Source organism: Musa acuminata, chromosome BXJ3-1, assembly GCF_036884655.1.
Source record: "Musa acuminata AAA Group cultivar baxijiao chromosome BXJ3-1, Cavendish_Baxijiao_AAA, whole genome shotgun sequence".
NCBI classification, from domain to species: Eukaryota; Viridiplantae; Streptophyta; class Magnoliopsida; order Zingiberales; family Musaceae; genus Musa; species Musa acuminata.
In genome coordinates, this window is record NC_088349.1 from 16716877 (window position 1) to 16732756 (window position 15880).

The window sequence follows — 15880 nt, forward strand, 5'->3', positions numbered from 1 at the left end:
TCTTCTTCTTCTTCTTTTTGACAAGTTTGTAAATGTTTAACCTAATGTTGGAAAATAATAATAATAATAATATTCCTACAATAAATTGCCTATAAAACAAGTCACTACTCTATCATTCAATTGATTAGAAAAATATAATTTACGATTCACTTTACTAAAACTTGAAAATAATATTAAGTAGTTCTATTTATTATTTGAATATATATCAACCAACTTAATTGATAAAAATTCTATCAAACACCACAACTTCCAATAGCATATTAGGTTATTGTTGGCTCATTATTCATAATATATGAGGAGGGTTAAAGTGTCAATATGACTCGAGATTCGAATCGGAATTGAATCAGAACCATATTGATCGACGACGGTTCATTGATTCGAAATCGAATTAGAATTGAAGTTGGGTTATGATTTTTGGATTTGGGAAATGGAAACCGATGATTCTACGAATCGGAATCAAAACCATCCGAAGCCGAACCGGAATCAGTCCAATTTGATTGGGTTCGAGTTAGTGATCTTGCAAAACAAGTCAACTATGGAGGAAAAGAAAGAAATCAATTGGAGGTCTAAATTCTTCTCGGGATTGGGTTATCAATCTTCCACCAACCCCATGAAGGAAACTCCTCTATATAAAGTACTCAGCCTCTCTCCCCACTCTACCTCTCAATCCTAAGCTCCTCTTCTTCCTCCTCCTCCAGCTTCCTATCTGTATGCGTAGGATGGTCCTCTTTGTAGTCTTCCACAGCTTTCTTGAACTGCTTCCGTTGAATGGGAGTGAAGACAATCTCAATTGCAGTTCAATAAAGCTGTGGGAGATGACAAGGAGCGGCCAAAGAACCAAAGCCACACCATGTGGATGTCAGTCAGTCCCTTCTACCATCCTCCTCCTCCTCCTCCTCTGTGTTTCTCAGGTCGGTTTCTGCACTTACTCTATGTCAAACACAGGATAAGAGTAAATTATCTGACTTGTTATCCTCTTCTTTTTCATCATCATCTTCTTGATCTCTTTTTTCGATGAGAAGTAGAGTCTTGTAGAGTTGCTGTGGCAGCTGGTTTGTTTGATCTGAGGATGGTTCTGTTGAGTGGGCATCTCTCTATCTCTCTCTCTCTCTCTCTCTCTCTCTCTCTCTCATCATGGAAGGAAAGGTGCATTCCTGATGGGATATCAAGCCAGGCTTTTTCTTCTTCCACACATTACCATCCTAGTTGCTGATGTTCCTTTTTCTTCCTCTCAATTAATCCTTTTCTGGTACATTTTCCTATCTGCAGTCATCAGACAAGGTTAGAAAGGAAGGCAAAAGAATTGCATGTACACTTTCACTAGTACTAATCTTTACTCAGATATGAAGGAAATCCCTTCTATATATCTGCCTGCCTCACTGGCTTTACTACTGATACAAGGGTCTGAATCACATACATATTTGTTCTGAGATGTTAAATCTAAATCATAGTCCACATGTTCTAATAATAAGAAGGTTATAGATATTTAGTTCATGAGACATCTTTAAAAATTATGGATTCTTGTGTGGGGTGAATGCCTCATGAAATTTCTTAAATATCTGAGAAATTACAAGGTGGCAATAAGTATAGGCCTTTTTCTATTTTTAACTCAATATGATTTATCTGTGATCTCAGTTTTATATGGTCTAGATAAAGATTTTCTTTATGTATCTCACTTACTATGTCAAACTAGAATATGATATCTCCTAACAAGTAAAAAATATGTATATACAGACAAAAAATGTCATCTAAAAATTTTATTGAAATTGCATATATTTTAATTATGATGATATTTATTTTTTAGTTGCCATGGAGAAGTCAATAGGTATAATGATATGGTGCTTGTTTTGTCATGAGGATTGTGATTAGGGATACCCATTTCAGAGGTTGCATTCTGTTTGATCACTCAGATTAATGTGACAAGTGATGACCATCCAAGCTGGTCCAAAGCTTCAGGTCATGGCTTTCTGAAGGTAGGCATGGCTTTTGAACTAGAGCAGCTGAAGAGGTTGCATTTCAAGATTCAGATAAGAAAAGCCTAAAACTATGACATAAATAGCAGTATAGTATGTTTGTACAATCTTCTCTGTCCTCTCTCTGTATAATGAGATCTCAATGAATGTAACCAAAAAAAGCAGAAAGAGAGAGAGAGAGATGAATTCTGCAAAGCAAGCGTTGCTAAATCTAGATGGAACAAACAAAAGGAATCAGACATGGGATGATGAAAGCTCAAAGCCCATAAAGAATGATGAGATCTTGAAGCCACCCTCTCATAATTACTCAACCATGTTCATGATTCATTAATAATTAAGCAAAACATAGACCCCATATTTGATGATGACAACAAAAACAACTGGATTTACTTGTTGAGCTTTTAAATTTTGATTTCATTTCCATCATTCAGAGTATAAATCTGGTATGTGTTGGAGGACAGAAGACCTCAAAATTAAAAGAGAAATTCCGTAGATCAATAAGTAAATAACAAATTAGTAAAATCAGATTTTTTTTACTATATTAAAAAAATAAATACAAGGAATATATTTTTTTCTTAAATTAATCCAAACCTAAACTCAAACTCAATACTTATGTAAACCATCATCCTATACAACCTTTGAAAAATTCTTCTCTCAACCTTACTTAGTTTTATTGGAAAAAAAACTAAAAACACCCAAATTGCTTCTTCTATACCTCTCCCTCACCCAAACTGTGAGTTGCATTAAACACTTTTTTTATTTTAAATAGTTTGATTTAGCTAATAGCTAAATCGAAATGTATGTGATGGAAAAAAATTAAAGATAAGAATAATTATCTTAGGAATGTGGCTACAGTGACGTTGGTCGCTGGTCGAAAACAAGAGCCGCTTTTCTTAGCGGTGTTAGTCGTTGGTAGATGGCAAGGGCGAAGTTTCGCTTTTCTCACTACTCTGATACCATGATGGAAAAAATAAAAAATAAGAACAATTATTGAAGAAGTTTTAACAATTAATGTAAACACGTTGTATCCTTGTTTGTGGTTTGAATCCAAGGTTTAATTGTAATTCCATTGATATGACAATGTTAGTGTATATGTATGTTTGAAGCAAGCAACAACAACCATATATATGAAATTGATCATCACCATTTGAGTGAACAAAGTAGATTTTTGGACGAGTGATTCAATCTCTCTAGTAAGATGATTGTTTTAATAACCGAGCTGATGTAATTATTCAAGAGTAAAATATTGAGCATTTAATCAAATAGAAAACGAGTACATAAAATTGTTTTAACTATTTTTCCATTTCGCACGATGTTATAATAATAAAAATAATAAATATTTACAAAATAGAAACTAAAATATAAAAAAATGCTACCAATGAGCTGGCAAAATAATACGTATCGTTATGGATATGACCTCCTGGCAATGAGAATCGTGTTGTTTATGTAGAACAAGAAACAAGCTATTGTTGAAATGATTTTGTATTATTATTATTATTTTTTCTGGATGAGATTTTTTGCCAAATTTCTTCTTATTCAGCGGAATTCCCAAATAGTCAAAAGTAGAGTAGGAATTAATTAGGCAGGTTTGACTCGTTAACCGGCTTCCTTCGTTGGTCGTCGCCAAAGGTCAAACACGGGCGTCGACTGCTACTTACTCAGATTCATTTCACATGCTCTTCTTCGCCATCGCTTATCGCTTTCCCTCACCAACCATTCAACTTTGTACGTAGTCGAATCCAACCCATGCGATCATTCACCATCACCATTGCGTAGCTAATTTTCCTTTGCTGCTGTCACTCGGTATGTTGACGACCTATGAAGCGATTCATTTAACCCATCCCTCCCCTATCAGACGTTGACGGCTTATTTCCTAAAAATAATTGTAGTCGACGGTCAAAGCCTTTTCGTCAATTGAAAAAGAATAAAAGAATAAAAATATTGTTTCCTCCGCCGCCTCTGCACCGCTGTTTCCGTGGCGGGCGCCGCTGTCACGCACCGCCGACCTCGATTTTTTTCTGGACGCGCCGCCCTCCGCTGTCGGTCGTTGGATCGGACCTGGAAACCTCCATCCCACCGTCGGTGCTGGTGGCGGCCGCCTCCCTCGTGATCTTCCGTGATCCGGGAGGGCAAGTCGCCGTCGACGTCGGTGGCGGTCACGTGCCCTCGCACAGCCACGTCGTCGGCACACACCTACACAAAAACTAGTAAATCTTTCGCGCAATACTTTGGCGCACCGCTTTCCATTTGTCGGCCGAGTCACGTGGCGGTCGACACACAGCCGTCCTATTTCCCGGCTTTTGAGCGCCTCCCTCTTTTTGTCATTATATTACGCTACGCGTTCGCTCCAAACGATGTCCGTAACGTCCCGTTACAGCAATTACGGATTAATTAGTAAACCCACCCGACCAACTCACTTGTTTTATGGGACCAATTTTTTTTTTTAATATATATATATATATATATATATATATATATATATATATATATATATATATACATCATTTTCTCTCTTTCCTCTATATTATTTTTCTGATCATATTGAAACCACTGTAACACGATGTAAAAAAATATTAGAAACATAATATATTTTTTATTTATATAATATTATAGTGTTTTTAACATTATTAAAAACAATTATAAAAAATAATATTTTAATATATTAGATAAAATATGGGGAAAAGTTAAAAAAAAGAATTTGTTTTAATCTATAATATCAATATTAGTTAATTTAGACTTTAGATAGGCAGTCACGGCGTTTTCCTCGTAGGAGACTCGCTCGTCGTCACCGTGCTTGGCTCGCTATCGGATAAGCAACTCCAACAGTACCCAGCAAGATGTGCTTGCTATATATTGCACACCCTAGAAAACCACAGCTAAGATTTCCCAATATATACGATCGTAATGAAGAGAGGGAGCTCAACAAGAAGAGAGGTTTGAGAGAGAAAGAGAGAGAGGGATGGAGATGGAGATGGAGATGGAGGGGCAGTTGCCACCAGATAAAGCGGCAACGAGGCCGAAGGAGAGGCCCTTCCGAGGTATAAGGATGAGGAAGTGGGGGAAGTGGGTGGCGGAGATCAGGGAGCCCAACAAGCGGTCCAGGATATGGCTGGGCTCCTACTGCACCCCCGTGGCCGCCGCCAAGGCTTACGACACCGCCCTCTTCTACCTTCGGGGCCGCACCGCCCGCCTCAACTTCCCCGATGACATCTCCATCGACGACCGCGGGACGACGACCGACATGTCGGCGGCTTCGATAAGGAAGAAGGCCGCCGAGGTGGGCGCCAAGGTCGACGCGCTCCAGATGAACGCTGCCGCGCTGTTCGGCTCTCAGGAGTACCCGCGTCGCGAAGGAGAGACTCGGTACAAGAACCCTGACCTTAATCAGGCGCCGACCCCCGACACCTCCGATGACAACTGGTGTCGCAGTGAGAAGGAGGAGATGTTCATAGGCTGTGAATAGAGAGAGAGAGAGAGAGAGAGAGAGAGAGAGAGAGAACTTTCTTTCTTTCTTTTGATCTCTACTTGTAGGTTTTTAATTTGTTGGTGAAGGAAGACAGATTAGAAGATGCTTTGTAGGAGTTGAACTCTTCATTATCCATGTAAAGAGCTTCAATGCATGATATAACTAAAAGAAATAGCTTCCTTTTCGTTTCCACTTCCACTTCCATGCAGTCATGGAGAGAAAGCATAAAGAGAGAGAGAGAGAGAGAGAGAGAGAGAGAGAGATAGAGAGAGGAGTGAAAGGCATGCTTCCGCGACTTCTGGGTTAAAAGGCGGTTGCCTAAGACACTAAATCGCTATAGGGTGTCTCCACACACCGATGAATAAATCTTCCTATTCTCCCTCTGCCATATTAACATCCCAAATGTTTTAATGGGTCATTATGTGGTGTTCGAGCTGCTTAATTAGCTTAATCTCGGTGTTACTATAAGTTGTGCTATAAATCTTTCATTCAATTCATGTGTTGACATCGTAGCATAATAATCCGGGCGTGCCTATATACGAAAGATTAGCTGCTTTAGGCATTTTGGTGGCACATTGTTGCAGGTTTTGTGGTGGGGATTCTGACTCAGTCCATACCTTGTTCAACTCTCCTTTGTTGTTAGGTTCTAAAATATGCTCCAACTTAAACTAAACATCCAATTCCAACAAAGAGGGGAGTGGATGAAAGGAAACAGTAGATTGGATTTGGATCCAATGATCCTTAAAAGAGTGTTGATAGCTAATGTTTTATGGCTACTTTCGGAAGACTAGAAATGAGGCCAACAAATTTAATGATATCCAAGTACTTTTTCTCCAAGAGATTAGTTGTCTCTTAAACTACTGCTGAAAGATCCCCTTTCGAAGGGAAACAAAAGAATACAGATGGATTTGTTGATTCCACCGATGGTTTTGGGGGTGATTAGGGATACTAATGGAGAATGTATTGTTGGTAGTGGTAGGTTTATTTTGGAACATTTCCCTAAATGCTACGAAGATGCTGCTTTGAAATGCCACAATCAAAGAGGGGTGTCGCTTGTTAATCTTGGAGAGATATTGCTCAATCTAATGAACATTATTATAAAGGACATACAAATATTATTTTAAATTTTTCGATATTGTGAGAGTACTTACTATATGTGTTTTAGAGAGTGGTTGTGATAGCCAATCATACTAGAATCTCTCAATCCTTTATACAAGAAATTTTAATTTTAATTTTTATCTTTATAAAATAATTAGATTTGATATAGCTAGAAACACTTATCATAATTTTGCTAGGCTTTAGAATCATCTTTTTTTTTTTGATAAAAAAAAAATCTCATAACCACTAGACCTAATGATATCTCTATGCATTCTTTTTTATTTATATATTTTGAATATTTTCACTTTCTTCCTATAATCCTCTAACCTAGTTATTTATCCCTATAAAAAAAATCTAACTAGGAAAATATCCTCTCTCTTTTTTTTTTGTTTTTTCTGATCAATCACTCCCCCCATTTCAAAAATCTCAAAAATACTCAAAAAATTATGTTCTTGTTTCTCAATCTCATCGATTTTGGGAATCACCCTAAGAATTGATTTATAGGGTGCGCCAGTCCATATAGATGGATCGATCGATTTGGTCCGTGGTTTACCCTAAAATACTGTTTAGGTTCAACTTTCTTTTTTTCCCTCATTTCTTCAAAACAAAAAAAAACCAAAATAACTCTTGTTCTTCTCTCTAAACAGTATAATATATATATATATATATATATACATATATATATATATATACATATATATATATATCATGGAAAACATAAATAATCTAAATTTTTTTATTGTGACCTTCCTTTTTCTTCACTCTTTTTTTTTCTCATATAGATCTTCTTATATAGTCTCAAGCAACCAAAAATAATAATAATAATAATTTTTGTTTTATGTTATAGCTCCAATTGTTATATAATCCTCTCATTTAATCGAGGCTTATCCAATTACTTGTTGTCACGTCTTAATTATAGGAAAACTTCAAAGTATAAAATTATGTTTTGATCCTCATATTGAGAAAATACAACTTTATAAGATTTTATCTATGTTATTATATTTGCACCTTAATTACTTAAGTTTGCGGAATCCTTAATATTTATGTATATTTTTATTTTTAATTAATGACTTGAATAAATAAATTAATGGTTTTAAATTCAAGTCGATCGACAAAATTATATTTTAATTATTTTTTGTGTACCATATTGCTCATTTTTTATACAGCATACTGTTGGAAAAGGACATTAAGAAATCAAAGAATGAAAATAATTCTCTGCCATAGGCAAAAAGAGGTATCTCAAAGTCGGAGAAGACAAGTTAATGTACAACTTCAACTTCTAGAAGTTGAATATTCCAAGATTCATTTTAGCTCTACAATTCCATGTTTCTTTGACCTCTTTAATGTTTTGAAATTGTGCTTCACATTAAACAAAAATACAAAAAAAACATCCTTATCATATTTGAAGAAACGTGTATGTATGAGACTTTTCATAGGTAGATGTGTTTGCTTGTACATCAAGAAATGCAAATTTACCATTTAAATTAGGTATTTTTGTATTTATCCCTTTGAGCAAGTTCAATAATTAAAAACATGCTTTGATGCCAAAAATATTATATATATATATATATATATATATATATATATATAAAAGGAAAGCTAAGCGAGATGAAGGATAAATATCCCACAACCCTACTAAAAAATAATATAACTATATAGAAGTAAACTTTTTATCCATTATAAATTCGACTAAAATAAAGAAACTAGTTTGTATTGATTTTTGAAGCACTTATAGTGTATTTATATAAGTGACTATTATGTTATGGTTTTTATAGAAATCGATGCCAAACACTTAGTCATACATCAATTTTCAATTATTACTATTTATCGATCTCCTCCTCCTGAATAAAGATGGTAAAAATTAATTCTTAATGGGTCACGTTGACTATTAGAGGAATCAATTTTATATTAAGAATAATCCCTTTCCTTTGTATATTAATTGTAGGTATCCATATTAAAGATGGATAGGATAAAATGAATCTTTAGCTATGAAAGAGGAGTTAGAAGTTACTAGCAAGCAAAGGGTGTATAACCTCCTGATGGAAATAGATTCTTCTTTTCTTTTACAACTTACTAAAGATATGATCAACCCCCATAAGCCTTACAAGATATTGCTTGTAATATTCTTGATTTATTAATTTTTTCGAAAGAAGATATCATTTGATGAATTGAAAATAGACTACATGAGATGGATGATTTTGGTTGTCATAATGTTTTAGAGTAATATAATTTTTATTAAAAAAATAATATACTTATTTAAATTTAAAATAATTTTTTTTATCTTATTAAAAAAAATAATATAATTAATATAAATACAATACAATTAATTATTAAAATATAATTAATATTTTGGAATAAAAAAATTATTCAAAGTTATAAAAAAAAAATGCAATAAATGGGAAAGAAAAATAAGAAGAGCCTATCAAGTTGCAGAGAAAGGGAAAGGACAAATATCCCTTAACACTTTTATTACTTTTCCTCCTAAATTGAGCGGTCTCTTCTCCTATGCTTCTCCGAACCGTCTCTCGCCTCCTTCCGCGGGTCTCTCTCTCTCTCTCTCTCTATAAATACCAGTAGAGAGAGTCTCTGCAAGGGAAGAAGGGAAGTAGAGACCGAGCGCGAAGAAGAGAGAATAGGGATTAGTTTAGAGAGTGCGAGTAGGAAGGATGCTGTCGATGGAGTCTCTTTTTGTCCGCCCTTCTGCCACCGTCGGTGTTAAGCCCGTCCGCCACAGCCGCGGCAGCCACCTCCTCGACCAGCAGCGGCCCCGGCGTTTCCTTCGTTTGGGCGCCGGTGCCGTTGGGCGGGATGGGGCTTCGGCGACTAATTCTTCCTTGCCGGTGAGGCTCTCGCTTCTCCCGTATCCAAGTCTTCCTTCTCTTTATCGTGGTTCTATTTTGGGATCCAATTCGAACCCTAGGTGGGCAGCTTTGGATCTTTTCCTTCCTGTCACTCCTAACTGGATGGTCCTGGTTGTTATGCGAAGCTTTGTGCCGTATGTTTCCATCTTGATGACTGATTTGCTTATTGTATTGCATGTGTTATATCTAATTTTAGAATTTGTTGACCACTTGTTGCGTTACTTGGTTGTAGAGCCCATTTGTTTTAGAAATCTAGCAACAATTAAGTAGCTTTTGAGCCTTCAATCTTATAGCTACTTGTGTTTGTTTTCAATCTACATGGCTGGAAGGTACTATTATTCCTCGGTTACGTTGGATCGACCTTAAATTCTGCCCACTACACCTTGTAGAAGATCATGCCTGAGGTGTCACGAAACTTTATAGCTAGCTGGTTAGTCCACGCTTGACAATCATCTTGGCTCTTAATAACGGGAAGCAGCAATTCAAAGTCTTTCACATGATGTTGGCTGTTTTACAAGTCAGTTGACATTTTCTTACCTTAAGTATAGGGTGAGACATTTAAGCGGCTGAGCAAGACATCGTCTTACTTTACTTTAGTTAAAAGATTCGTGAAACTGCAGACCTTCTTTCGGGAATAGAAAGCCTGCTGAAATTTTGGTTTTATAATTAGGAAGAGTGATATTAGTTGACGTTTGCAAACTTCATTTTCATAAGCAAAATATTATGTACATCTGGATGGTCTGCAAAAATAGTGATTTAAAAACTAAGAGACAAAGCAGTTGGGTAGGTTTTGTTTGGGAACACATTTATATTTTTAATGTGCAGTTAAAGAAAGGGTTTTGAGTGAATGTACAGTTGTGGAATGCTTTAAGCGTTTGACAAATGGTAGATCAAAACTGTATTTTAAATATATATTGACGTAAATATTATTTGGTAAAATTGTATTTCAAAGGTTCATTAAATATTTTATGGCAAATTTACTCTTCTAATATTTTTAATATTTATTCAAAAGTGAATACATAGTTTTTATTTAAATTAATAGGTAAATAAATAAATTTAATCTTATAAAAAATTTTATATGGCCTAAATATATAATAAATAAAAAATATAATCATATAAGTAAATATAAAAATAATATTTTAAAAAACTAAATAAAATTTTACCTTTATAGAAAATATAAATCATATTAGTTTCTCACTAAATCATTTTGACAATCTTATAATTTTAGATAAAGTCATAGGGTACTTTCGAAATTTGAAAAATTATATTAACATCCCGCAAATGTTGAAATGTTAATGCTACCCGAAGGTAGCATCAGCATTTGAGCATTTCTAATGCAGCGTCCAATCCATATTTGAAATGTGCATTTGGCCCTCAATGCACATTTGAAATGTGTTCCCAAATGCACCCATAATAGGATGGTTTTGTTTGCAAAATTTTCAAATTAGGTAAATTATTATTCTGTTCAGTTTTCCTTGTTTATTCAACTTGGTTTCCTTTTCTTAGTTTAGTTACCTGTGATGCCCTTGTATTGCATCGGTTCTAAGATGAACATCATGTTTAGCTTATTTTGTGAGTGTTGCATAAAATCTCTTTCATTTTGTTGAGACATGTATCAGACTAATCTAGGTTTATTTATAGAGCTCACAACCATTTTCTATATTTCAGTAAGATTATTTTCTAATGTTTCAATTTGAAAATATTACTAATTGATGAGTTGCTCCCTTTTCTTTTTTGTTCCTAGTAGAGTATCCATCATATAACTTCTAAACAAGATGTTTTTAAGTTAATATTTTCTGGTTTAATGAGTTGCAGCAACGCAGTGGTGTTTATACTGTTAGTGATTTTATGGTCACCAAGGAAGATCTTCATGTTGTGAAGCCTACCACTTCAGTTGATGAAGGTTCCACCAGTATCATTTATTAGTTAATCATTTACTCATTATTTATTTATTTATGCTTGGATCCTGGAATAATTGCTTAGCTGATCATTCATCATGTGATATCAACAGCGTTGGAGATGTTAGTGGAGAATATGATCGCTGGCTTTCCCGTGATTGATGATGACCAGAACTTGGTATTCACTTTTTTCTTCTTCTCCTATCCCTTTTCTTGACCAAATTTCTTCCTCTGCTTCCTGAAACTCTTGCTTGTTTGTGATGATTAAGTTATTAGATTAGGTCTCTTCACCAAATGAACTTTTATGTACCATCTTATTGTGATGAAAATTGATGGCTCCTTGGTTTAATCTGTCATGCATAATTCTTTTTTCTGAAGATATAGTAATGCCCTAAATATAAGCAATTATGACAAAAGCTGTAGGTTTTATTTCATGTATTTTCATATGATTATGCACACAGAGATACATTTTGTCCATTTTATCTTGAGCTTTTAAGAATAGCATTACTGTTTGCAACCCTAAAAGATATAACCCATGTGTTGCTTAAAGTTGAGATTTCCCTAAACAGAGCTTGATGACTGAAAAACATCAATGTAACTGACAACAAGTGGTTGGGATATTACTGCTTCTTGTTGTTATTTGCTTTAGTCGGTTGACAATCCAGCCATCTGGTTTTTTGTTAGAAAGGCGGTCCGGTTTCTTGTTCCACAGCCTAAGCTCCGAAGTTTCTACTGGCTTTAGTCTCAAGACTCAAGAGTATTCTTGTTGTCACCAATTTAGAATACTTATATCATGTTGAAGTACTTTCATATGTCATCTGTATGATTGAAATGACGTTGCTCTTCCATGATGGCCTTCTGAAATCAAATGCTTAGTTGAATGTTGATTTGGTACTGCAAGATGTTTGTTGAGTATGAAGATTGGTCTTGTTTGTGCTTTTTTCTTTGCATCCATCTCGGAATAACATTCTTTTAGCATGAATAGCTTATGTACCTGTTTTGGAGTGTTTGTCTTACAGAGCCTGTTTCCTTGTCCTCTTTGCAGGTTGGACTAGTTTCAGATTATGATTTATTAGCAGTGGACTCCATTTCAGGTTTTCTTAGTTAATTTTTTGCTGTATTTTTGTTAACTAATTCCTTTCAAGGTTTTATAACTATTCAGACTCGTGGTTTAAGAACACAGATACTTAACAATGTCATGAGCACCACAAACCTCAATAACAGGAAAAGAACCGACCCCAAATAGTTGGTACCCAAAATGATATAAACAAAACCTACACACCTGGCATTTTTTTTAACAGTGTGATGATATAGTTGGTACCCTTATGCATGCTTAAATTTTCTACCATCCAATTTGGCGTTTACTTTTTAGCTGGATGTAATGGCGAAGATTTTCAATTCTGAAGCCTAAAAGCATTGCTAGATTATTGGAAATCTTGAAACCTTTATTCCACCTGGCCTTAGCTTATGTTGTTTAAGATTTTGCCTATTTTGATGTCTCCGGTACCCTTCAGTTTGTGATCACTACCTCATTTTACTTGATCATACAGATAGTTAGGTGGATCTGTCTTCTTAGAAAAGTGGTTTTCCATCCCTTGTCATTCACCACAAACTCAAGGGGGGAACTAAAAATCTTTCTGTTATTTCTCTGAGCATAGTCTATTTACTTGGTGAGTGAAGAGGTCAAGGAAAGGAGATTCTTAAGTTGAACTTAATTATTGGAATTATGGATGCCAAGTTTTTCAAATAAAAAAATCATCAAAGGTCTCTTAATATGGATAAGTAAGCTTTAAGAAACATATCTGAGAAAAAAAAGAAAAAAAAGGAAGCATATCTGAGACAGAGAGGGAGAGAACGTGAGAGATCCTTTTTAAAAAATGATAGATATTATGCTAGTTTATGTAGAGTTTGATACCAAGCAAGCAACACATGTATTTAACAATTTGTTCAGCATTGTCAACACGGATGTGCACTTAACTCATAGATAAGCAAACATCACATGAATGCACGTTTATCATGTCTTTTTAATAACGCACCTTTGATGCAATATATTTGGTAAAAACAGGAAGTCTAGGAAAGATGATGGAATAATGTGATAGGTTGTTTGATAACCTTGAATATAGTTGACTCATAACACATCCATATTTTGAGATAGCAATTAATGAATGTGAGCTCTCACCTAAAAAGTTGGAATTTCATTTTTACGAGTACATTAAGCAAAGTAACATAATTAGTTATTATGCTAGAAGAATGTTACGACACCCAAACACAGAAACATTCCTTGTCATGTATTTCAAGGTGTCTTCTAATCTCCTTCCCTTCGTCTTCCAATTTTTGTAATAGAAATCTTAGAGTCAGCCTTTGTACAACAATGAGATTGTCTTTATACGACCTGGGTTTTCAGAATTCAAGTCATGAAAACTTGTCTATTTATAGGTGTAAGATTTAAAGACTACATAATTCTCCCCAAATTCCTAATTGGTGGGAGTCTCATACACTAGGTTTGCCTTTTTTATTTATAAATGAAAATTTTCCTTGTGAATCAAGAACATTTGCTATTAGATCCATCATGACTCTAACATAAATTTAATGCTCCTTTTCTGCTCAGGAACTGGAAGAATTGATAGAAGCATATTTCCTGAAGTTGATAGTACGTGGAAGGTATGTATGATTTTGTTCTTGTAAAGGATATGATTATTCAATTTATTTGTAGATTTTGTTGTCTTGATAAAGTTTTATGTATCATTTGTGATGAAGTTCTGCTTCTTGTGATATATTTGATGATTGACAAGGAACTAGAAAACCGAGATAATATTTGTTGGGCTTTCAGACATTAGATAGAACTAATATGATATCTTCATAGCATACTTAATGCATATTAAAAGTCGCTTCCTTGATGTCTTCTGACAGAGTATCCATACATAATCGAGTTATAAATTAGTCAAGTTGATGAACTCAGAGGCATATGCCCTATTTCTTAGCAACCTCATATGACATTGAGGGATTTTTTTTTTTCTTTTTTCTGTCATACCTCCTGTATTGACTTGTCAACCCAGATATAATATGTTTAATATGCACAGAAGGTATCATGGTCGCAACTTCCTTACTCAAAATTATATGAACTCACATTCTATAGGAGGAAAAAGAACCACCCATATATAGTTTGCTAGATTTGCAAGTGATCCAAATAAGGAGATTATCTATTGGCTGACACACATGATGATACTAACTCCTAGACTTGGTATATTGTTTATTGCTAAGCATTTGGAAGAATAATCCTCGTAAGCATTATTGGGAGGTATTTGTTTATAAGATAGGATGTATATGCTTTGCTATGCAAGAGTCAGATGTAGAGAAGAAGGCAAGATCGATCACACGAAAATTGAGTTTATGTGTTTTGTTACATTGAATATGTAGCAACTAATTGCTGTTTGACATTCTATCTAAATTTTGATATACGATGTTAGGCCTTCTCTGGTGCCACTGTTGTACAGTTGGACAGACAGCTAGATTATGTTATTCTACCAGACTGGGGCATTTTCTCAGTCTACATTGTGCTTCACCTTTGGCCTTTGTCGAACATGGATGATGGTCACATTATCATTAGTATGACACATATATCTGGTTTTCGTGCCTACTCCAGATGATTTGTCAAGGGAGATATTATACAAAAGAAACCACCATGTTCTATCCTGTTTGTACAACATAATGATTCATAAAGCTGAACTTACATTAGCCTCCTGCTGCAGGCATTCAATGAAATCCAGAAGCTGCTAAGTAAAACCAATTGCAGAGTAATTGGCGAGGTGATGACTCCGGCCCCTCTTGTAGTTCGCGAAACTACCAACCTTGAAGATGCTGCAAGGTTCTGAATACCTAAATTCTTGTTGTTGATGTTCTTTTCAGCTTTTAACGAAATGCTAAAGAGCTTGTCGTTTCCAATCACAGGCTACTACTGGAAACAAAATATCGTAGACTTCCAGTTGTGGACAGTCATGGTAAATTGGTACGTGAATCATCCGCTAAGCTTTTTTTTTACCTTGTACTTCTGCTCAGTGCTCGTCATTAAATGTTTCTCGATGTTGCAGGTTGGGATAATTACACGGGCTAACGTAGTCAGAGCAGCACTCCATAGAAAGCATGAAAACAACAAAACCTCTCCAGTCTAAGGTGGAACTCACATAGCAGGTGATGTCTTCACGGGAAGAGCAACCCCATTATTAGTAGGATCATCACTACTAGTTTAGTGCAGCTCATTTTTGTGATGTATATATCTTTTGGAAACATCGAATTCTTTTATGTTGGAAGTGAAACCTCAAAAATACCAAATGTATCTTCTTCCATGCCTTCAACCTTGTCGCCACCATGCGTATCTTGGGCTTGTTGTTACCGTTGCCACGGGCATGTTTAAATTTTATTTATTTAGTTCGATAAAAAATAATATAGGTCCGAACCAAAATTGGTTTGAACCTTCCTAATAATTTGGATAATTCATATATAATTTAAAATAATATATATATATATATATATTCGAATAAATTATATTATAATTAGACCAACATAATAAGAGAAATTATAATATTT

The 15880-nt window shown here is 35.0% G+C and overlaps 2 protein-coding genes across 2 annotated transcripts; both read left to right on the top strand.

The window, feature by feature from the left end:
- Positions 1-4855: 4855 nt before the first annotated feature.
- Positions 4856-5725, top strand: LOC135628351 (ethylene-responsive transcription factor ERF011-like). The gene has a single exon (XM_065134975.1). The coding sequence runs from the start codon at positions 4933-4935 to the stop codon at positions 5434-5436; it is 504 nt and encodes a 167-aa protein (XP_064991047.1). The 5' UTR covers positions 4856-4932; the 3' UTR covers positions 5437-5725.
- Positions 5726-9037: 3312 nt separating this feature from the next.
- LOC135628906 (CBS domain-containing protein CBSX1, chloroplastic-like) lies at positions 9038-15648 on the top strand. The gene is made up of 8 exons (XM_065135885.1): positions 9038-9377; positions 11214-11301; positions 11410-11474; positions 12342-12390; positions 13905-13957; positions 15046-15161; positions 15245-15302; positions 15385-15648. Exons 1-8 carry the CDS (start codon positions 9204-9206, stop codon positions 15463-15465), a joined length of 684 nt encoding a protein of 227 aa, XP_064991957.1. The 5' UTR covers positions 9038-9203; the 3' UTR covers positions 15466-15648.
- The last annotated feature ends 232 nt before the right edge of the window (positions 15649-15880 follow it).

Excerpts from the sequence above, each read along its gene's own strand:
- LOC135628351 (XM_065134975.1), top strand. The coding sequence starts at position 4,933 with ATGGAGATGGAGATGGAGATGGAGGGGCAGTTGCCACCAGATAAAGCG.
- LOC135628906 (XM_065135885.1), top strand. The coding sequence starts at position 9,204 with ATGCTGTCGATGGAGTCTCTTTTTGTCCGCCCTTCTGCCACCGTCGGT. Across the intron at positions 9,378-11,213 it reads CGACTAATTCTTCCTTGCCG|CAACGCAGTGGTGTTTATAC; the intron begins GTGAGGCTCTCG and ends AATGAGTTGCAG. Across the intron at positions 11,475-12,341 it reads TTGATGATGACCAGAACTTG|GTTGGACTAGTTTCAGATTA; the intron begins GTATTCACTTTT and ends TCCTCTTTGCAG.